This window comes from Gorilla gorilla, chromosome 19 (genome assembly GCF_029281585.2).
Source record: "Gorilla gorilla gorilla isolate KB3781 chromosome 19, NHGRI_mGorGor1-v2.1_pri, whole genome shotgun sequence".
Classification (NCBI taxonomy): Eukaryota; Metazoa; Chordata; class Mammalia; order Primates; family Hominidae; genus Gorilla; species Gorilla gorilla.
Genome location: NC_073243.2, coordinates 30,932,309 through 30,954,617, shown reverse-complemented (window position 1 = coordinate 30,954,617; position 22,309 = coordinate 30,932,309). Strand labels below are relative to the sequence as shown.

General features: G+C 43.3%; 1 protein-coding gene across 13 annotated transcripts in view; it reads left to right on the top strand.

Annotated features, from left to right (window-relative positions):
* Positions 1-13,172: 13,172 nt before the first annotated feature.
* TRIM16 (tripartite motif containing 16) overlaps positions 13,173-22,309 on the top strand; it is a 48,402-nt gene continuing 39,265 nt past the window's right edge. For 3 of the 13 annotated variants that reach the window (XM_063700656.1, XM_063700655.1, XM_063700652.1), the window contains exons 1-3: positions 13,186-14,450; positions 14,535-14,625; positions 16,532-16,620. In XM_063700656.1, coding sequence (XP_063556726.1) covers positions 14,547-14,625; positions 16,532-16,620 — 168 coding nt within the window. In that variant the 5' untranslated portion in view covers positions 13,186-14,450; positions 14,535-14,546. Of the gene's footprint in view, positions 14,451-14,521; positions 14,633-16,531; positions 16,621-22,309 lie in introns of those variants that run through there. The other 10 variants (XM_063700651.1, XM_055366932.2, XM_063700653.1 and 7 more) reach the window with 9 other exon arrangements.

Genomic DNA, 22,309 nt, shown 5'->3' with positions numbered 1-22,309 from the left:
CCAGGTAGTGTCAGATCTCCATCAGCCCGGACAGTGGGAACTAACTGGTGCATTCCCCACACTTACCTTCCAGTGGGTTGCTGATGAGAGAACCTGAAAAAACCTAAACCTCGGCCGGGTGCAGTGGCTCACGCCTGTAATCCCAGCACTTTGGGAGGCCGAGGCGGGCGGATCACAAGGTCAGGAGATCGAGACCATCCTGGCTAACACGGTGAAACCCTGTCTCTACTAAAAATACAAAATATTAGCCGGGCGTGGTGGCAGGCGCCTGTAGTCCCAGCTACTCGGGAGGCTGGAGGCAGGAGAATGGCGTGAACCCGGGAGGCGGAGCTTGCAGTGAGCTGAGATCGCGCCACTGCACTCCAGCCTGGGGACAGAGTGAGACCCCGTCTCAATAAAAAAAAAAAAAAAAAAAAAAAAAAAAAAAAAAAACCCAAAAACCTACACCTCTACAGCAGGTCGAATTCATGACCTGAAGCTGAATACTTCCAGCATATTTCTCCCAGTAGATGGGAATAAAGTATCTTTGCAGTGCTCTGTTCCCTCCGTCTCCCCAAACATCTGACACCCTAAAAGCCATCCAGCAGCTATGGAGCCTGAGCAACACGTTGATTTGTGTTGTCACCTGACCAAGCCTAAAGACCTCCAGCTCAGTCCCCGACCTTCATCCCACCCCCCAGATGATAAAATTCAGACCTCTCTCCTGAAAGGCAGAGGTTACATTCAGGACTGTTTCTGGCCGAGGACTTCTTCCAATTAAAACCCCCACCGTGGGCTGTCTCCCCTCATTTCATTTTACTAAAGGGGCAGAGGCCTCTTTTAGAAAATAATAAAATTCAATGTGTGTGATTTACTTTTCCGATCTCTTTGAGAAATACAGGAATATAAAAGTATGTTCTTAATTCCAGAACACTCTTTTTGCATAAATACCTCATTGGGCAGCTTTCTAAGTGTGATTTTCCTGAGTCTCCCTTCGTTGGATCTGCCGGAAGACGAGTCAGGGAACCTTCAGTGAGGGTACTTCTTCCTATTTTTCTTCTGTTTTTGGAGGCATACACATTATGCATAACCAAAACAATGGCTCGATTGTGTTTAACTTTGTATTTTGATTGTTGAGAAGAAAAAAAGGTATCGACGTGAAAAAAAAACAGTGCCTGGCATTTTGTGGCTTCTCAACAAATAATAAATAAATAAATCTGATTTGTCAATAGCAGGACTGATTACAAGAAGAAAATGTAATATTGATAAATAATATTTGTACATATTTATGGGGTACATGTGATATTTTGATACATGCATAATACATGTAATAATCAAGTCAGGGCATTTGGGATATTCATCGCCTTCAACATTTATCATTTCTTTGTGTTGGGGAAATTTGAAATGTTCTTTTCTAGTGATTTTAAAATATACGATATATTGTTGTTAACTGTGTTATTAAAGATTCTAACTTATTCTTTCTATCTAACTGTGTGTTTGTACCTGTTAATCAACCCCTTTTCATCACCCTCCACACCCTTCCCAGCCTCTGGTAATCATCATTCTATTTTCTACCTCCATAAGATGAACTTTATTGGCTGCCACATATGACTGAGAACATGCAGTACTTGTCTTTTTATGCCTGGCTTATTTCATTTAACATGATGACCTTCAGTTACATCCATCTTGCTGCAAATGATAGTATTTCATTTTTTATTATGGCCAGATAGTGTTGCATTATGTATATATACCACATTTTCTTTATCCAGTCATCCATTGATGGACACTTAAGTTGCTATTGTGAATATGGCTGCAATAAACATGGAAGTGCAGGTATCCCTGTGACATACTCATTTCCTTTCCTTTGGATAAACACTCAGTCATGGGATTGCTGAATCATATGGTAGTTCTATTTTCAGTTTTTAGGCCGGGTGTGGTGGCTCACGCCTATAATCCCAGCATTTTGGGAGGTTAAGGTGGGTGGATCACTTGAGGTCACGAGTTCAAGACCAGGCTGGCCAATATGGTGAAACTCCATCTCTATTAAAAATACAAAAAAAAAAAACACTGGCCAGGTGCAGTGGCTCACGTAATCCCAGCACTTTGGGAGGCTGAGGTGGGTGGATCACTTAAGGTCAGGAGTTTAAGATCAGCCTGACCAACGTGGCAAAACCCTGTCTCTACTAAAAATACAAAAATTAGCCGGGCATGGTGGCACATGCCTGTAATCCCAGCTACTCGGGAGGCTGAGGCAGGAGAATTGCTTGAACCCGGGAGGCGGAGGTTGCAGTGAGCCCAGATTGTGCCACTGCACTCCAGCCTGGGTGACAGAGTGAGACTCCGTCTCAAAATAATAATAATGATAATAAACAAACAAAAAACAGAACAAAAAAAAACTATCTGGGCATAGTGGCATGCACCTATAATCGCAGCTACTCAGGAGGCTGAGGCAGGAGAATCGCTTGAACCTGGGAAGGGGAGGCTGCAGAGAGCCAAGATCATGCCACTGCACTCCAGCCTGGGAGATAGAGTGAGACTCCGTCTCAAAAGAAAAAAAAAAGGCTGGGTGTGGTGGCTCACGCCTGTAATCCCAGCACTTTGGGAGGCCGAGGTAGGCGGATTACCTGAGGTCAGGAGTTTGAGACCAGCCTGGCCAACATGGTGAAACCCCATCTCTACTAAAAATACAAAAATTAGCTGGGCGTGGTAGCGCACACCTGTAATCGCAGCTACTCGGGAGGCTGAGGCAGGAGAACTGCTTGAGCCCGGGAGGCGGAGGTTGCAGTGAGCTGAGATCATGCCACTGCACTCCATCCTGGCTAACAGAGTGAGACTCTGTCTCAAAAAAAAAAAAAAAAAAAAAAAAGAAAAGAAAGAAAAAATAGTTTTGCTGTATATAGTACCCTGGGCTGATCAGCATAAAAAAATACACATTCACAACCATAAAAAATGGATGGGAGGGTGGGGAAGAAACATAGGTGTGGGTTTTAATAAGTTAGGTACAAGCACCAGGAGAATAAAAATAGGATGTATAATATTCAAAGTGACTGGCTGGTGCAGTGGCTCACGCCTGTAATCCCAGCACTTTGGGAGGCCAAGGAAGGTGTATCACCTGAGGTTGGGAGTTTGAGACCAGCCTGACCAACACGCAGAAACCCCGTCTCTACTAAAAATGCAAAACTAGCCAGGCATGGTGGTGCATGCCTGTAATCCCAGCTACTTGGAAGGCTGAGACAGGAGAATCACTTGAACCTGGGAGGCGGAGGTTGCAGTGAGCCGAGATCGCGCCGTTGCACTCCGGCCTGGGCAACAAGAGCAAAACTCCATCTCAGAAAAAAAAAAAAGAAAAAAGAAAAGAAGTGATTATTCCATGGAAACTGAGAGAAGAGGAATAGAAGAAACAGAAAGTATGGAAAAGAGAAAACACAACCCTGTGTCAAAAAAAGAAAAGAAAACACAAAATAAGACCTATTATATAATTTATCACGATAAATGTAAATGGGTCAAACTTATCTATCAAAAGGCTGAGAATCTCCATTTGGATTAAAAACTAGTAAGTAGGGCCAGACATGGTGGCTCACGCCTGTAACCCCAGCACTTTGGGAGGCCAAGGAGGGTGGATCACAAGATCAAGAAATCAAGACCATCCTGGCCAACATAGTGAAACCCTGTCTCTACCAAAAATACAAAAATTAGCCAGGCATGGTGGTGGGCGCCTGTAGTCCCAGCTACTCAGGAAGCTGAGGCAGGAGAATCACTTGAACCGGGGAGGTGGAGGTTGCAGTGAGCTGAGATGGTGCCACTGCACTCCAGCCTGGTGACAGAGCAAGACTCTGTCTCAAAAAAAAAAAAAAAAAAAAAAACTAATAAGTAAAAAAAACAAAATGCAGCAATATTTTTTTTAAAAACATACATTGGAATTCAAGCAAAACAAAAATATTAAAATCCAAGTTATTACAAAATATAAACCAGGCTAATATGAACAAAAAATAGCCAGATAACAATGTTATTATTAATAAAATTAAATTTGGTTGGGTGCAGTGGCTCACAACTGTAATCCCCACACTTTGAGAGGCTGAGGTGGGATGATCACAAGGTCAGGAGTTCGAGACCAGCCTGGCCAACATAGTGAAACCCCATCTCTACTAAAAATACAAAAATTAGCTGGGCGTGGTGGTGGGTGCCTGTAGTCCCAGCTACTTGGGAGGCTGAGGCGGGAGAATTGCTTGAACCTGGGAGGCGGAGGTTGCAGTGAGCCGAGATTGCACCACTGCACTCCAGCCTAGGCAACAGAGCGAGACTCCATCTCAAAAAAAAAAAAAAAAAAAAAAATTAAACTCAAGATTAAAAAAACATTATAATGGACAAAAAATGGACATTATTTTGTAAAATTTGAGAAGAGGTATGACCTATTGTATTTTACCTTATTTTTACTTTTTCTGTTGTTCCTTTCTTGCTTCCTGATACTCCATGATACTTTCATTTATTATATTCTTTTTGTTTAGAGAATTTCCTTTAACCATTCCTTAAGGCTAAATCTGATAGCGACAAATTCTTGTAGTTTACATACATTTGAGAATGATTGGATTTCCTCTTCATTCCTGAAGGATAATTTCACTGGATACAATTCACAGTTTGCAGTTCCTTTTCTTTTTTTCTTCGAGTTGACAGCACTTAAAGAATGTGTTATTTGTTTCTGGACTTCATGATTTCAAACATGAAACCTGGTGTCATCAAATTGGTGTTCCCCTGGATGTAATGGAAACATTTCTGTCTGCTGCTGTTAATAGTTGTTTTATCTTTAGTTTGCAGCATTTTAATTACGAAGTGTCTTGGTAGGAATTTATTTGACTTTATTTGGGGTTCGTTCAGCTTCTTGAATCTGTAAGTATACGTCTTTCATAATTTGGAACGTAAACCAGATTTGGGAAATTATTTTCTGCTATTTCTTTAAATATTCTCAGTCCTACTCTTTTTTTTCTCTCCTGGGACTCTGATGTTAAGATTCCTGGATCTTGTGTCATTGTCCCAAAGAAAGGTCCAGAGGCTGTGTTCATTTATTTTTAGTCCATTTTCTTTTTGTTGTTCAGATTGGGTAAATTACAGCGATCTCTCCTCAAGTTCCCTGGTTCTATTATTTGTCATCTCCACTCTACTATCAAGCCCATCCAGTGAGTTTTAAATATTTTAGTAATTGTATATTTTTAATTTCATAATTTTATTTTGGTTCTTTTTTTATAACATATTTCTTTGCTAAGATTTTTTATTTTTCATCAGTTTTAAGAAAATTTGTAATTTCTTACTGAAACTGTTTTTTATGATGGCTGCTTTAAACCCTCATGACAAGATGATTCCAGAATCTGATTCTTCTCAGTATAAGCATTAGTTGATTGTCTTTTGTCTTTCAAGTTGTGATATTCCTATTTCTTGGGATGATGGGTAATTTTGGATTGATTTCTGGATATTAAGACACTTTGGGTTCTATTTAAATCTTTCATTTTTTAGAAGATTTATTTAGGTTTAGTATATAGTATACAGGCCTTGGTCTACTTTTTGTGGTGTGCTGTGCTTCCAGTGACTATTTAGTCTTCAGAACCTTTGTGTCACTATTTTGGTCCGCTCTGGGTTATCTACTGATCCCTGCTGGTGTTGCCTGAATGAGTGGAAAGAGGTTGCCCAGTCTGGGCCAAGGTGGGGAAAGGGATTCTTCAGTCCATATGGAAGTAGAGTGCTTCCTGTGTGGAGTCCTGTATCTCTATATGGTGGGATTTCCACCTGCCCGTACTAACCAACCACCTGGTGTCTCTAGGGGTGTGTGTGTGTGTGTGTGTGTGTGTGTGTGTGTGTGTGTGTGTGTGTCTGTGTGTTTGGGGTGGGAGAATAGGAATTCCCAGGTCTGATTGGGCTTGTGATTGCTGTGGCAGGTCCCCTGTGATGGTACTGCCCATCCACCTGTTGCTCTAGATGGGAGAGGAGAGTCTCAGGCCTGATGGGATCCCTTCTGGCTGCTTATGGCTAGTGGGGTTTCCAATCAATCCCTCCAGGCTTACCTGGTGTTGTTAGTGGGGCCCTTGTTCCACAGGGGGAGGAATAAGTCTACGTGGGCCATCTTCTATTGCTAGGCTTGGGGTTATAAGATGCCCCACTAACATGATGATCCTCCAGTCCTGGGGTCCCTGTCTACCCAGTCCAATTTCCTTTTCCTATCTGTCAGAGTTCTTGTTTGTTATTTCTAGTGTTCATAGTAATCAGCAGGAAGAAACGAGGAAAAATAAATCTACAACACCTTGTCTGGACACATTATAAACTTATAAAAGGAATGTGAGATCAAGAAGGTATAACGACTGAAAGAAAAATCAATAACTATAGTAGGAAAATTTTACATAATCCTCTGAAAAACCAATATATCAAGAAGATAAAAGGAAGGACAGCTTTAGGAGTTTCAATAACAGGATTATGAATCTCAAGATAATAGGTCTACATGCAACTTTACATGCAACAGAGAATATACATTCTTTTCTAGCACGCATGCATTATTCAGGGAAGTTGACCATATGCTAAAATACAGATGATTCTTCAGTGAGATTTAAAATAATTCACATGCATCAATACCACTATATATAGAGAGAAATATAATGTAAGCCACATATGTAATTTTAGTTTTTAGTCGCTCTATTTTTTTTTTTTTTTTTTTTTTGAGACGGAGTCTTGCTCTGTCACCCGGGCTGGAGTGCAGTGGCACGATCTCGGCTCACTGCAAGCTCCACCTCCCAGGTTCTTGACATTCTCCTGCCTCAGTCTCCCGAGTAGCTGGGACTGCAGGCACCCGCCACCACGCCTGGCTAATTTTTTCTATTTTTTAGTAGAGACGGGGTTTCACTGTGTTAGCCAGGATGGTCTCGATCTCCTGCCCTCATGATCCGCCCGCCTTAGCCTCCCAAAGTGCTGGGATTACAGGCGTGAGCCACCGCGCCCGGCCTAGTTGCTCTATTTTAAAAACTTTTAAAAGAGGTGAAATTAATTACATAAACATATTTGTTTAATCCAACATATCCAATATATTTTATTTTAGCTTGTAATCAATATCAAACTTATCAATAAGATACTTTATATTGTTTGCACTGTCTTCATAATTTGGAGGTGTTTTTTACACTTACAATGCTTCTCAATTCAGACTAGGCACACTTCGAGTGCTTGGTACACACATGGCTATATTGGCTGCCATTTTGGACAGCACAGATCTATTGCTCTTTGAAGATATGCAATAAAATTAGAAATAAAAAAGAAAAGAGAGCTAAAACTTTTTCTGAATATTAAAAACAAAAATAAAGAAAACCCCACAATACTAAGTAAATTTGGGGTTAAAGAGAAAATAGTGTAAGAAGTTACAAAATACTTAAACCTGAATCACAAGTTATTCAGAAATGTTAGAGTACTTCTAGAAGAGTATTTAGAAAACATTTCTAATTTAAATACATTTAAGAAAAATTGGAAACAAGTGAGCTAATAAGTTTATTCAAGGAGCAGGTTAAGCCAAAGGAATACGAAATACAGAAATAATAAATGCTCAAAAATCAAGGAAGTCATGTACACAAAAACCAATAAAAAGACTATTGAAAGCAAAAGCTGGGCTGGGCGTGGTGTCTCACACCTGTAATCCAGCACTTTGGGAGGCTGAAGTGGGTGGATCACCTGAGGTCAGGAGTTCAAGACCAGCCTGACCAACATGGTGAAACCCCATCTCTACTAAAAATACAAAAATTAGCCGGGCATGGTGGCATATGCCTGTAATCCCAGCTACACAGGAGGCTGAGGCAGGAGAATCGCTTGGACCTGGGAGGCAGAGGTTGCAGTGAGCTGAGATCACGCAACTGCACTCCAGCCTGGATGACAGAGCAAGACTCCATCTTCAGAGCAAGACTCCATCTTAAAACAAACAAAGATAAAAGCTGGTTTAATGAATAGATTAATAAGATACACAAACTTCAAATGAGAATGATGAATTTAAGAGAGCAGATGAAGTTATACAACTGCAGATTGGATAAACAGAAAGAGAGACACAATGGACAGTATTAAGCACCAATACATTTGAAAGCATAGATGAAGTAGATAAGTTTAGGAAAATATGAAATAAATAAAAAGGTACAAAATGAAATTGGAAACTTCAATAGCTCAATTACCATAAAAGAAATTAAAATGTGGGGCACACTCCAAATTCTACCAAACTTTCAATGAACCGATCTTCTCTATCTTATATAAAAGGTGTTCTAAAACAACTCAGAGGAATAAAAAGAGATAAAGCGGCCAGATTATTTTAGTAATTTAATATAAACTCGGTTCTTAAAATGGATAAAGATAATACAAGGAATAAAAATGAAAATTATAAGCCAATTTTACTTACGGACATAAGTACAAAACCTAAATAAAATATTAGCCAACTGACAACTGAATTTTTCTTTCTTTTTTTTTTTTGAGACGGAGTCTCTCGGCTCGCTGCAGACTCTGCCCCCTGGGTTCATGCTATTCTCCTGCCTCAGCCTCCCGAGTAGCTGGGACTACAGGCGCCCGCCACCTCGCCCGGCTAATTTTTTGTATTTTTAGTAGAGACGGGGTTTCACCGTGTTAGCCAGGATGGTCTCGATCTCCTGCCCTCATGATCCGCCTGCCTCGGCCTCCCAAAGTGCTGGGATTACAGGCGTGAGCCACCGTGCCCGGCCTCTTTTTTTTTTTTTTTTTTTGAAACGGAGTCTCATACTGTTGCCCAGGCTGGAGTGCAGTGCCACGATCTCCGCTCACTGCAAGCTCTGCCTCCCAGGTTCATGCCATTCTCCTGCCTCAGCTTCCTGAGTAGCTGGGACTACAGGCGCCAGCCACTATGCCCGGCTAATTTTTTTTTTTTTTGCATTTTTAGTAGAGACGGGGTTTCACTGTGTTAGCCAGGATGGTCTTGATCTCCTGACCTTGTGATCCACCCGCCTTGGCCTCTCAAAGTGATGGGATTACATGTGTGAGCCACTGCGCCTGGCCAACCAAGTGATTTTTTTTTTTTTTTTTGAGACGGAGTCTCACTTTGTCACCCAGGCTGGAGTGCAATGGCATGATCTCTACTCACTGCAACCGCTGCTTCCCGGATTCAAGCAATTCTCCTGCCTCAGCCTTCCGAATAGCTGGGATTACAGGCGCCAGCCACTATTCCCAGCTAATTTTTCTATTTTTAGTAGAGACGGGTTTTTACCACGTTAGTCAGGCTGGTCTTGAACTCCTGACCTCAGGTGATCCACCTGCCTTGGCCTCCCAAAGTGCTGGGATTATAGGCGTGAGCCACTGCACCCGGCCAGCCAACTGAATTTAACCTATATCATGATCAAGTTGATTTTAACATCAGAAAATCTAGATATGAAATTTGCTACATTAATGGATTCTTAAGGAAAAGTAAAACCAAATAACTAACTTAATAGAAATCATTGATAACATTCAATATCTGTTCATAATTAGGTTAAAAGTTAATTTCTTAATTTAGATTAAGGAAAGTTTATAACAAAGAAAGAGCTGGAAATAGAGCAAGATGGCTGACTAGAGATGTATGGATCTTGCTCCCGCTCCTCCTATCCAGGAAGGACCAAGGCGATGAATAAACAGGTAAAACAGCTAAAATTTTACTGAAATGTTGAAGGGAAAGCACTGGAGTGCAGTGAGGGAGTGGAGAGGCAGCTGAGGTGATTGGAAATCCAGGAGAGCAGTGCAGAGTTACCCAGCCTCTGCAGCCCCATCTCCCCCACCCAGCTTCAATCAGCCTGGAGACAGGAGGGACTTCCCCTTACAGGAAAAGGGTAAGCAGAACAACTCCACCAGCCCCCATTGCCTTACTCACAGTTCTTACTACAGGAGAATGCCACAGTCCTTGAAAGCCCTGAGCCTAGTTTTGAGAGCTGTCTGAAATTCTTGCTACCACACTGCTCTGGATTAGGAACAGAAAGTGTGTGCTCCCAACCTCCACTCACCCACTGTGAGTCAAGCTGTGGCATCAGCAGCACTGTGCCATCTTGAGACTACAGCCACCTCTGGAGTGCACCGTCCTATGGGGTCAGTAGCCACTGCACCTCTGCAGCATCAGGGCTCCATCTTCTTTCTACAAATCTCACAAGGGTGGCTAAACTCCATAATCCCACTATGCATAGATTGGGCTTAGGATCAACTGTGATTCTGGTCCTGCACAACAGAGAAGACGACGCCAACCATCTGCACTTTGAGACAGAGGAACTATGTGGCAATCCCACCCAGGGCAAATATGCTCTTGAGCCAGCCAAACTGCTGACCACCCTCCACAAAGCAGGAGAGGTCCTTGAGCCACCAAGCAGCTGACATGCTGCCCTATCAGCAGAATGTCTATACTCCTGTGCCCACAGCCTCAGAAACAACCCTGTGGTACCCACTTCCATTGTTGACATGCCCCTGTCCTACCCAAAGCCCCCACACCCATGATCAGGGCCTATGATGCAGCATTGTGGCTCACTTCCTGCAGACATGCCCTTCAGGCTGGCTGACCAGCTGTCCAACCACATCCCAGGCCTGAGAAACAATCCCACAGGGTGCCCCGGGAAGGCACACCCTAAGGCTGATCCAGTAGCTGTACCCCCACATTGCCAGCCTGAAAAAGCCTTTCAGGCCACCCCTGGCCAACCAAGAAGCTATGAGCCCACATCCTGAACCTGAGGAAAACCCTGTGGGCCATGCTTAGCAGATATGCACCCAGGCCAGCTGAGAAGCCATGTGTCCATGTTCAGGGCCTGAGAAACAGCTTCACAGGCTGCCCCAGGCAGACACCCTCCCCAGGTCAGCTGAGCAGTGTGCCTACATCCCAGGCCTGAGAAACAGTCCCATGGGCCACTCCAGGACACACATCTCCCGGCCAGCCAAGCAGCTTTGTGCCTTTGTTGCAAGCCTAAATAACAGCTCCACAGGCTTCGCCTAGAAGACATGTTCCCAGGACAGCCAAGCAGCTGTGCTCCTGTGTCCAGGGTCTGAGAAACAGTGCCACAGGCCATCACTGGCAGGCACCCTCTAGGCTGGCCAAGCAACAATGCATTCGTGTCCCCACCCAGAGTTAACAGTCCCATAGCCCCAACCCCAGTGAGCCAAACCCCAAGTTGGCTGACCCACCATGTACACAAATGAGCCCCTGACTTGAGAAATAGCCCTGTGCAAAAGCCACATGACCGCCATCACGACTTCTTAGCCTAGGCCACTGAGACTTTCACAAATGTCACTAGCACTTTTTTTTTTTTTTTTTGAGACCGAGTTTTTCTTAGTCACCTAGGCTAGAGTGCAGTGGCGTGATCTCGGCTCACTGCAACCTCCGCCTCCTGGATTCCAGCAATTCTCCTGCTTCAGCCTCCCAAGTAGCTGGGATTACAGGTGCCTGCCACCGCTCCTGGCTAATTTTTGTATTTTTAATAGAGATGGGGTTTCACCATCTTGGCCAGGCTGCTCTAGAACTTCTGACCTCATGATCCACCTGCCTCAGCCCCCCAAAGGATTGGGATTACAGGAGTGAGCCACCACGCCCGGCCCATCACTAGCATGTATTACTGCTGAAGAAACTTACATAGAGAATACACTACTGCATCCACCTAGAACAAAAGCCAACACACTCCATTGAAGCAACACCCCAAGACCCATATGAATAAATCTTTCCCTACAGAACCTACTCCATGAAATTGGAAGAGGTGATTGTTTCATCATATGTGTATAAATCAATGTAGAGCTGGGTGCGGTGGCTCACGCCTGTAATCCCAGCACTTTGGGAGGCTGAGATGGGCAGATAGCTTGAGTTCATTCAGGAGTTCCAGACCAGCCTGGCCAAAATGGTGAAACCCTGTCTCTACTAAAAATACAAAAATTAGCCTGGCATGGCAGCACACGCCTGTAATCTCAGCTATTCCGGAGGCTGTGGCAGGAGAATCCCTTGAACGCGGGAGGCAGAGGTTGCCATGAGCCAAGATCTCACCACTGCACTCCAGCCGACAGAGCAAGAGTCTGTCAAAAAAAAGAAAGAAAAGAAAGAAAAAGAAAGAAAGAAAGAAAGAAAGAAAAATGTAGAAACACATGAAACATGAAAAAGCAAGGAGCACAACACCTCCAGAAGAACACAATAATCTCCAGTAACAGATGCCAATCATAAGAAAAAATACAAAGTTCCGGTTGGGCGCGGTGGCTCACGCCTGTAATCCTGGCACTTTGGGAGGCTGAGGCGGGCAGATCATGAGGTCAGGAGATCAAGACCATTCTGGCTAACACGGTGAAATGCTGTCTCTACTAAAAATACAAAAAAAAAAAAAAAAAAAAAATTAGCTGGGTGTGGTGGTGGGCGCCTGTAGTCCCAGCTACTCAGGAGGCTGAGGCAGGAGAATGGCGTGAACCCGGGAGGCAGAGCTTGCAGTGAGCCGAGATGATTGCGCCACTGCACTCCAGCCTGGGCGACAGAACGAGACTCTGTCTCAAAAAAAAAAAAAAAAAAAAAGAAAATATACAAAGTTCCAGAAAAATAATTTAAAATAATAATCTTAAGGAAACAGTGGAATTCAAGAGCATACAGTTACACAATTCAATGAAATCAAGAAAATTCGTAATTTGAATGAGGAATTTAACAGAGATATAAAAAAGAACCACACAGAAAACTTAGAACTGAAGAATCCAATGAATTAAATGAAAAATACAATCAAGACTCTAACAACAGACTAGATCAAGCATAAGAAACAATTTTTGGGCCAGGCGTGGTGGCTGACGCCTGTAATCCCAGCACTTTGGGAGGCCAAGGTGAGTGGATCACCTGAGGTCAGGAGTTCGAGGTCAGCCTAGCCAATATGATGAAACCCTGGTCTCTACTAAAATTATAAAAAAAATTAGTTGGGCATGGTGGCGGGCGCCTGTAATCCCACCTACTTGGGAGTCTGAGGAGGAGAATCGCTTGAACCCGGGAGGCGGAGGTTGCAGTGAGCCGAGATCGCGCCACTGCACTCCAGTCTGACCACAGAGCGAGACTCGGTCTCAAAGAAAAAAAAAATTTCCGTTCTATAACTTCACTTTTAACATTGTTTAGTTTTTTTGTTTTGTTTTTGTTTTGAGAGAGAATCTCGCTCTGTCGCCCGGGCCGCTCCGGACTACATTTCCCAGGAGCCTCGGCGCGCACTTCCGTTTCCGGCCCCTTTCTCTGGAGGAGCTCCGCGCGTGGCGAGTCTGTGTCCTCCCTGTCCCCCAGAGCAGACACCCTCTCTGTGTCTGGACCGGGGAGGAGCAGACGCTGGACAGGGTGTGTGTGTTCAGCAGTGGATTGTCAGACTTGGGGTCCCGGCTGCTCCCTTTTGGGTCTCTCCCCGGGCCCGCTGATCTGACTGTAATTCCTTCTGCTGAAGCTAGGGTTCGGCCACCTTGACGCGCCCCCTCTGCCCCTGGAGCGTGTTTTTGGGTTTTGTGCGTGTGGAAGTGGGGTGTATGTGTGTTTCTTATCCTAGACACCTCCGGGTCGTTTGCTTGGAAACCGGCTGAGGGCCCGCATACCCTGGAGCATTTGGTTGGAAAGTGAGGCAGGTAGCGCCCAAGGCTCCTGTACCAGGGCCAGGTTAGGCACCAACGCATCCCTTATGTCTCTGCAGCCTGCAGTGTGGTGGAACCGTTTTATAGACTGACAGTGTGAACGTAGGAGGGGATGGATATCAGAGATCTGTTTATCCACATTTTCAGAGAGTGGTATTGCTCTGATGTGAGTGTAGGCAGGTTACTCTCTGTGTCTCGTGTTCTTTACCTGTAATTTGAGGTTTGTTGTACCTACTATTAAGTGGTGGTTGTGAGGATTAAATGGAATTTTGACATGCAACAGTTGACACAGGGCCAGACACCAAGTAAGGGATCAATCAGTTGTTGCTTTTATTAATAGTAGGCATCCATCTGCCCATTTGCACGTAAGAAGGAAACACCCAAGAATGAAAAGTAGCTTGTTGTAGGTCACCCAGCCAACTAGCACATAGTGGAAATTAGAATCCAGGCACTCCCAGCAGGGCACTTACCACCACCCTGCACTTTTGTATTCATCAGGCACAGTATCCTTACTGTTGTCTGTAACTGTCTATGTTCCCAGTGTCTGACTCTGCAGGGCCCTGGTGGTATAAAGGTACTGAGACTTGCGTGTGTTTAGGGCTTCCTGAAGATTAAATGGCTGCCGAAGTTCTTGAGTTTAGCTTTAGCACAAAAGATACTGCGTCAGACTCTGCGTTCTGAGTAGAGTCTCAGAGAATGAAAAAAGAAATACAATGAAAAAGGGGAAAACTTCAATCCAAGAACCTCTTGCCACAGTTTCTGGTAGAATGCTGGCAATTCCCAGGAAGATACGTGGAGAACGGAAAGGTTGCTACACCCAAATAGTGGAGCAAAGGCTATGATTATGGAGGATTGGACCTGCAAACTCCAGAACAGAGGTAAGAAATAGAAATAAAGGGTCCTGCCATTAGCCGAGAATCTGCAGTATGCACACACAACCTCATTTTAGTTTTTCTTTACAGCAACCTTGTAAAATGTGTGTGGGCAGCACAGAGACCTTGGGCAAGTTAACAGTTTCCTCATCTGTGAATACTGATTTATGGAAAGCACCTGGTGCGTGGTGAGTGTGCGAAGAATGGTGGTGATTTTACTAATATTCCCTTTTAATTTGAAACTCTGAAAAAAGAAGATACCTTACTTCCGTACTCTTTCCATTATACCACCTGCCTTTCTGAAGGATAAGGGGGGATAAGTCAGACTCCTTGGAAGAGAAGAAAGAAATAGGTATGGAGAGGCTGATGATTTGATTTGGCATTATAGCACATGGGAGAGCCCTAGTCCCTTGAACCTCTATGAGCTCAGGGCTAGAGCTGGGGCTTGCGTCCCCAGGGTCCATGGTCCTGCTGCTCATTTCTGGCAGAATTAGAGACTGCTCCTTGGCTCTCTTTCAGTTTTCTCTTAAAAAGCGCTTTCTCTTAAGGAGATACAAAGGGATCCCCCAAATTAGAAGGGGCTTCCATAGTCTATCTCTAGTCTGTTTGACTTTCCTATAATATCCTGCCCTCAGGCCCTCTGATTTCTGGAAGTCCTGGAACTTAGGAGTTCCTAACTCTACCTTAGCCCCGACTGATTGTCAGTGTCCAGTACAGGGAGGGGACAGGCATCTTGTGGGGAAGTTGGGATTTGGGAGTATGACCAAACATATTGATCATACCTTTTTTTCCTCGTAAAACAAAGTATAGAAAGAAAGCGCCATAAAGTCTTGGTTAATGTTGATATGCAGAAAATATTGAGAATAATAATTAACTGATGATTAAATGACCTTTCCTGAGTGCTTATTCTGTACCAGGTACTGGTTTGGGCCGTTTATGTGCATTAACGCACATTGTAGCAACGTAGGTACCATTATTATTCTCTTTTGTAAAATTAGGAAACTGAAGCCCAGAAGAAACTTGGCTATGGTTACACAGTGCCAGGATGTAAAGGCAGTAGGCAGGCAGACTCCAGAGCCAGAGTTCCAATGACAAAGGATTACAGGAGGCATGAATTCTACAAAATTGTGAAACCCAGTACTTGGTAATAACTGAGGCCTAAAAGAACTACTTCTTCCCCCAAACGAATCCACAGGGAGGTTTAAGTACTGCTTTTTGGAGATGGGTGGAGAGAGGATTGAAGAAATAATAAACTGTAAAATATTAGGAAAATATAGAATGATATGTAGAATAAGATAAACAGCATGTAACCCTACTACCTAGAGATAAGCGCAAAGAAATGCTCAAAGGTAATAGGATCAGCAGTTCTCTCCCTACAGGCAAAAAAGTCAAAATGGAGAAGTAAATTATGAGCAGAAGGTTGCTTGTTGGGCATAGAATCAGACCAAGGGAATTTGGGGCTCATTCATTAATTCATTCACAATACTTAGGGACTGCTGTCTGCCAAGTACACCGTGCTCGGTGCTTAGGATGCAGTGGTGAATGATACGACACATACAATTTAGTGGAGCGTGTGTGATGTTAACAGGCCTGAGATGGCCACAGACTCACCGTGGGCCTGGAATACTCACGATGGGGTGGCTAAAGGTGTCTGTGACCATGACTGCTGGGGTGGGCACTGCTGTCTTTTGCTGCTGTGACTCCCTTTTTCTTGTTCTACAAAATTGATCACTTCTCCATTTGCGAATAAAGGAGTTGAGCCTGGAGGTCTTTAAGCACCTCTCCAACTGTAACATTGCACTTCTTGTTTTGTTTTAGGGTTTTTTGGTCCCAGGGAACCTCGTTTTCAGAGCAGTGGCTCACGCAGATCCTGAGCCCAGTTAATGGTCATACCTTTCCCTAAGTTTATGTTCATTCTATCCTCTGAGATTATCTTTGAAGTCTCATTACATAGATGTCTGTAAAATCCTTCAAGCTATGGACTGCCAAGGTCAGAGGCACATTTTCTCATAAGTGGCTGTTTCTAAATTCACAGGTTTGAGACACATAAAGATAAACCAAGTTCCTTTATGTTGATTTCCTTCCAGTTCTGCCCTCTGAGGACCCTGCCCTTTCCCAAAAGGTGTATCTTAAGAAGGAAAATATGGCTGCTCTTTGCCGGACGGCAGAGTCCCAGGTGAGCTGGGGATTTTCCTCTCTTCTCGGAAATTTTATTTTAATTGAGTTGGGGATTTTCTTCTCTTCTCAGAAATCTTATTTTAATTCCTGAAGCAAATTTTTTTCTCTTAGCATGAAGCTTGTCAACCACATTAGCCACAGCAGTTTGAAACGAAACTTTCAAGCAGGTGGGATGGACTGCCAACGGGATGGTGTTTGAGTGTTCCTCAGTTGTATGGCAGTAGCAGTGAAGGTCAGGAGGCTTGGTAGCCTCGCCCATCAGTTGGCAGTGTAGAGAAAGGATGGTGGGGGCAGGATGGGAATGAGGCCTCTTTAGCAGATAATTGAGGAGCATGACTCCTAGAACATGGTTGGGTAAGAATCAAGCTTCTTTTTGTTCACTTGAGACATTTGGCGTAGATATGCAAAGGCACGTGAGGCATTTCTTGCTTGCATCTGCTTAGAATATTTTCGGGAGAAAAGATGTACACAAATCTGTGTGGCACAAACCAGCAGATTTATTATTATTAAATAGGGCCTTATTATAAAGGGCCCTTATTATTAAGGGCCTACTCAGTAATAAAGTGTCTTAGGGAAAATGCTGTATGGACTTGGAGGAGCAGGAGCAAATGTGTCTGGCTGAGAGAGATTTAGGAAGGTTTTATTCATTCAACTAGCATTTTAAAGTCCTTTTAAGCAGCTCCTAGGCTAATGAAAGTAGTGAGATTTGATGTGGGCCCTGAAGGCTAAGTAAATTCTTGAAAGATTTATAGAAAGTTAGTGACATAAATTACTTAGAATCAAAGCAAGATACTGATTCCTCTGACACAGGAAAAAAGTCAGTACATTGAAATCACAGAGGTGTTGTTCCACAAAAACTTAAAGCCTTCTTATACTCAAAGTTCTTTCCTAGATATAATTCTCAAGCTTGGCTTATTTCTTTTTTTTTTTCTTTTTTCTTTTTTTTTTTTGAGATAGAGTCTCGCTCTCTCACCCAGGCTGGAGTGCAGTGGCGCCATCTCGGCTCACTGCAAGCTCCGCCTCCCAGGTTCACGCCATTCTCCTGCCTCAGCCTCCCGAGTAGCTGGGACTACAGGGCACCCGCCACCGCGCCCGGCTAATTTTTTGTATTTTTAGTAGAGACAGGGTTTCACCATGTTAGCCAGGATGGTCTCGATCTCCTGACCTTGTGATCCGCCCGCCTCGGCCTCCCAAAGTGCTGGGATTACAGGCGTGAGCCACTGCGCCCGGCCAGCTTGTCCTATTTCTTAGTTTCTTACTTACCATGTGTCTCTCTCAACTTAACTGAAGATAACCTTAAGGCCAGCTGAACAATAGGCTTGGGTGGGAAGGCCACATCCTTAATCTGACGTTTTTTTTTTACAGGGCTAAATCACTTTGTTTAGTTAACAGGTGTAATGGGCCTTTATTGCTCAAAGCTCTTGTTAGACTTACTTCCCACTGTATGAGATCTAGAAACAGTTTGCTTTTCCAACCACGTGAGGCCTCAGATTTCTGTACTCTATTCTCTTTTGTTTTGGCTTGAAAATTGACACATTGTTTCCTGAACTTAACTAATTTTTTGTTCGCCAGACATATCCAGGAGCATTCTACACAAAGAGCATTCTGGCGCTTTCCAACCTGTTCTAGAGCCACAGGCCCAGTGAGCATTTGCCCTGCCCTCATAGTTGCTAATTAGTTTGCCAGTGTATATTAAGAGTCTGCATCTGTTGGCTGGATGCGGTGGCTCATGCCTGTAATCCCAGCACTTTGGGAGGCCGAGGCGGGCGGATCACGAGGTCAGGAGATGGAGACCATCCTGGCTAACATGGTGAAACCCCATCTGTACTAAAAATACAAAAAATTAGCCAGGCGTGGTGGCGGGCGCCTGTAGTCCCAGCTACTTGGGAGGTTGAGGCAGGAGAATGGCGTGAACCCCAGGAGGTGGAGCTTGCAGCGAGCCGAGATCATGCCATTGCACTCCAGCCTGGGTGACAGAGTGAGACTCCGTCTCAAGAAAAAAAAAAAAAAAAGATTCTCAGGTTTCTGGTTTGGATGTGTAGGTGAATGGAAGTTCTCTTCCCTGAGATGGAAAACACAGGAGAAGTAGCAAATTTAGGGAGTGGAAGATGAGTTCAGTTTATCTTAAGTTGTTTGAAGTGTCTATAATAAGTCTAAACCAGTGGTTCTTAACCAGGGGCAAGTTTGCCCCCCAGGGGACATTTGGCAATGTCTGAAGTGTGCTATGGGCATCTCGTGAGTAGAGTCCAGGGATGCTGCTAAACATCCTACAATGCACAGGACAGGGACCCACACAAAGACTTGTCTGTCTAAAACGTCAATAATGCTGCAGTTGAGAAAACCTGCTCTAAGTGGTAATGTCTGGAGGCTAGATGAATATAAGGACGACATGCCAAATGTATCTTAGTAAAAGCAAAGAGTTCTTAACTGATGGTACAGATTTGGGAGTTGCCTGAGAATGGATGAAATTGAAGCCATGGGAGTGGGTAATATCACCCAAAGAGCACAAAAAGAGTTACAAGAGAGCCTAGAACTCTAATGAACACAAACATTCAAGTATCTGCAAAAAAAAAGTATATATATATATGTATAGTATATAGTATATATATATTTTATATATGCAAATACTTATGTGTATATACACATATGTATATATACGTACGTGTATATACACATATGTATGTATACGTACGTGTATATACACATATGTATGTATATATACGTACGTGTATATACACATATGTATGTATATATACACAGGGCTTCTCTCCAGTGTGGATCCTCTGATGTTGGGTAACATGGGCGCTTCTACTGAAGGCTTTCCCACACTCCTGACAATCAAATGGTTTATTTCCAGTATGAACCCTCTGATGCTGGGTAAGAGATGAACTCTGGCTGAAGGCTTTCCCACAGTCTTTACAGGTGTAGGGTTTCTCTCCAGTGTAGACTTTTGTATGTTTTGTAAGAGTTGAGCTCTGACTGAAGGCTTCACCACATTCTTTACACTTGTAGGGTTTTTCTCTGGTATGAGTTCTGTCACATAAATGTGGCAGAGCTTTCGTGTAGTGCAGCCCTCATTAGACACCAGAGACTTCACAGTGGGGAATCTCCCTGAATGTCTGGACAAATCCACTCAGACTCTTCATTTTGTTAAATACCAAAGAATTATACTTTTATAGGTTGTTACAGTGGCGATGCTTTATTATATTTTAAGGGATGAAAATCCCTCGTCTCCTACCCCGGTTATTTTCTCTTGCAAAGCTATCAGAATATCACAAATCCAAGTGAAGAAACACTGAACTGAAATCTGGACTAGCCTAATAGACTCTAAAGCTCAATTTTTATATGTATATGTGTGTATTTTTATCTGTACCTGAAATGACTGCTGTCACCATGCAGTGATTTTACCCCCCTTCCCTGGCCTCAGGAATAAGCCAAGAAATTCTAGTTGTGCAGAACTGAGCTTGTTGCCCCTTCTTGTACTGATGGAAATAGTGCCAAGTCCAAACAAAATAAAGAAGCTCATAGCTAATTACATATCCTAATACCACCTTCCTATAAAACTTTGCCTTAATCTGTAGTCATTCCTGCCCCCCAGCTCATACCCTCCTGTGGGCAGCTTTTGTTTGCTTTACCTCATCCCACTGTTTTGTGATCACCCCCCGGGGAGATGAGGGACCCAGTTAATAGGCCAGATGTCAAGACTGATGACATTTCACACACTAAGAGAACTTGAAAGTTTACTATTCATACACAGGGTTTCTGGGGAGAGCAGGATAGATGAAAGCTGGTCCAAAATGGCAAGAACAGAGAAGAGGCTGGGCCTTTAAAGTGGCTAGGGAGTGGGGCTGGAGAGCATTCGATCTGTGGGCTTGAGGGATTCAAGCTTCCTGCCAGTGCTGGGAGCTCAGGAGATGCCCATGGATTTCTTTATCTAAAGCACCAGGTGTGCGATGGGGCAGTGTGGGAGAGGGGAGAATAGAAAATGGTGGAAACTTAAATGCTGTCAATGGCCAGACATCAAAAATGGAGCCAAACTCTGTTACATCTACCTTTTCAGAAATCTTTTTTCACTTATCTCAAAATAGCTCTTTAATGTTATTGTGTCTTTTTTTTTTTTTTTTGAGACGGAGTCTTGCTCTGTCACCAGGCTGGAGTGCAATGGCATGATCTCAGCTCACTGTGACCTCCACCTCCCAGGTTCAAGTGATTCTCCTGCCTCAGCCTCCCAAGCAGCTGGGACTACAGGTGCCCGTCGCCACGCCCGGCTAATTTTTGTATTTTTTGTAGAGACAGGGTTTCACCATGTTGGCCAGGATGGTCTCAATCTCTTGACCTCATGATCCGCCCGTCTCAGCCTCCCAAAGTGCTGGGATTACAGGCGTGAGCCACCGCACCCGGCCTATTGTGTCTTCCGTTGATGAGGAATCTATTTTGCTTTTTCCATCTCCCCTTTCTTAGAATTTTCTTTTTTTTCCCTTCCTTAAGGCTGAAATTATAACTATCAGTTCTCAGAAAGTAAGAACCATTTACCTTGGAAACTGTCAGCCTTACATAGTAACTATTATGCAATCCCAACAGAAGAGTTAGGGAAGATTGAGTCAACACTTTTAGAAAACATTTTAAAAAAAATGGTCATATGAATTTGTATCAGACTATCACCAGATTAAGTTACTTGAGGCTGCCTGATGAAAATTCCTGTATATGGCTCTAAGAAATTTTATGTGTACCTAATAAAGCCAGGCATTATTTTTTGGTTATTCTGTGACTCAACACTTACTTGCAAACTTTTTTTTTCTTTCAAATCTTCCTAAGCTTAAATTGATGTTAGAGTCACTTTTTTGGTTTCCATGAATTATTTTCCCTGCCTTTTTTTTTTCTTCCTGTTTTAGATGCATTTCAGTTACCTGAGAGTAATCCAGTTGTATAGGGTTGGAGTCCCTTGACTTTCCCATATCATTCCCAGTGTACTAACCAGAACCTGAGATTTCCCTGCTTTCTATTTTTCTCACTAAAAGGGCTATTCTGAACTCTCTCTCCTCACCTGCTTTCCTATCCTTCTCTTCTGTTTAAAGAAGTCGGTGTTAGTACAGCTTGAAATTCAACAGGGCTTGAATTACAGAAGGCACAACTGAAGTTAGAGAAGAAAGGATTTTTGTTCTGAAGATTAGCGGTGAGACAGACCACTCTGAATAAATGGTGATATCTGGAAATAATTTTTGAAATGCCCAAAATCCTTCGTAACTTTAAGAAATTGAAAAGGGGTGGGGAGGGTCGTCTATAAGAGTGTCTGTCATTAGAATAGGACTTCTTAAAGTAATGTTTGTTAACAATTGGTAACAAGGTCATTTCCAAACATAGTTCCTGGAGCCAGTTGGCTTTGGATTGGTAGAAACCATTGTTGTTCCTTCGGAGTCCTCATCTTTGGTAATTTATTTTAGAACTAAAGACTGAAGACAGATGTCCTTGAACAAAAGGTCTGTCCTAGAATGGGTGGATTGCATGAATTCATGGATTGTACTATAGTGAATTGGTATAATTCTCTTGTAGCCTAAATATAATTTGGATCCAGAAATATTAAAATTTTGAGGACATTATAGTGATGAAATATTTGAAATCAGAACAGTTCTAGAAATGTTATGACTCTGGGACTTACAGAGCCTTTTTTGTTTTGTTTCAGTTTACTC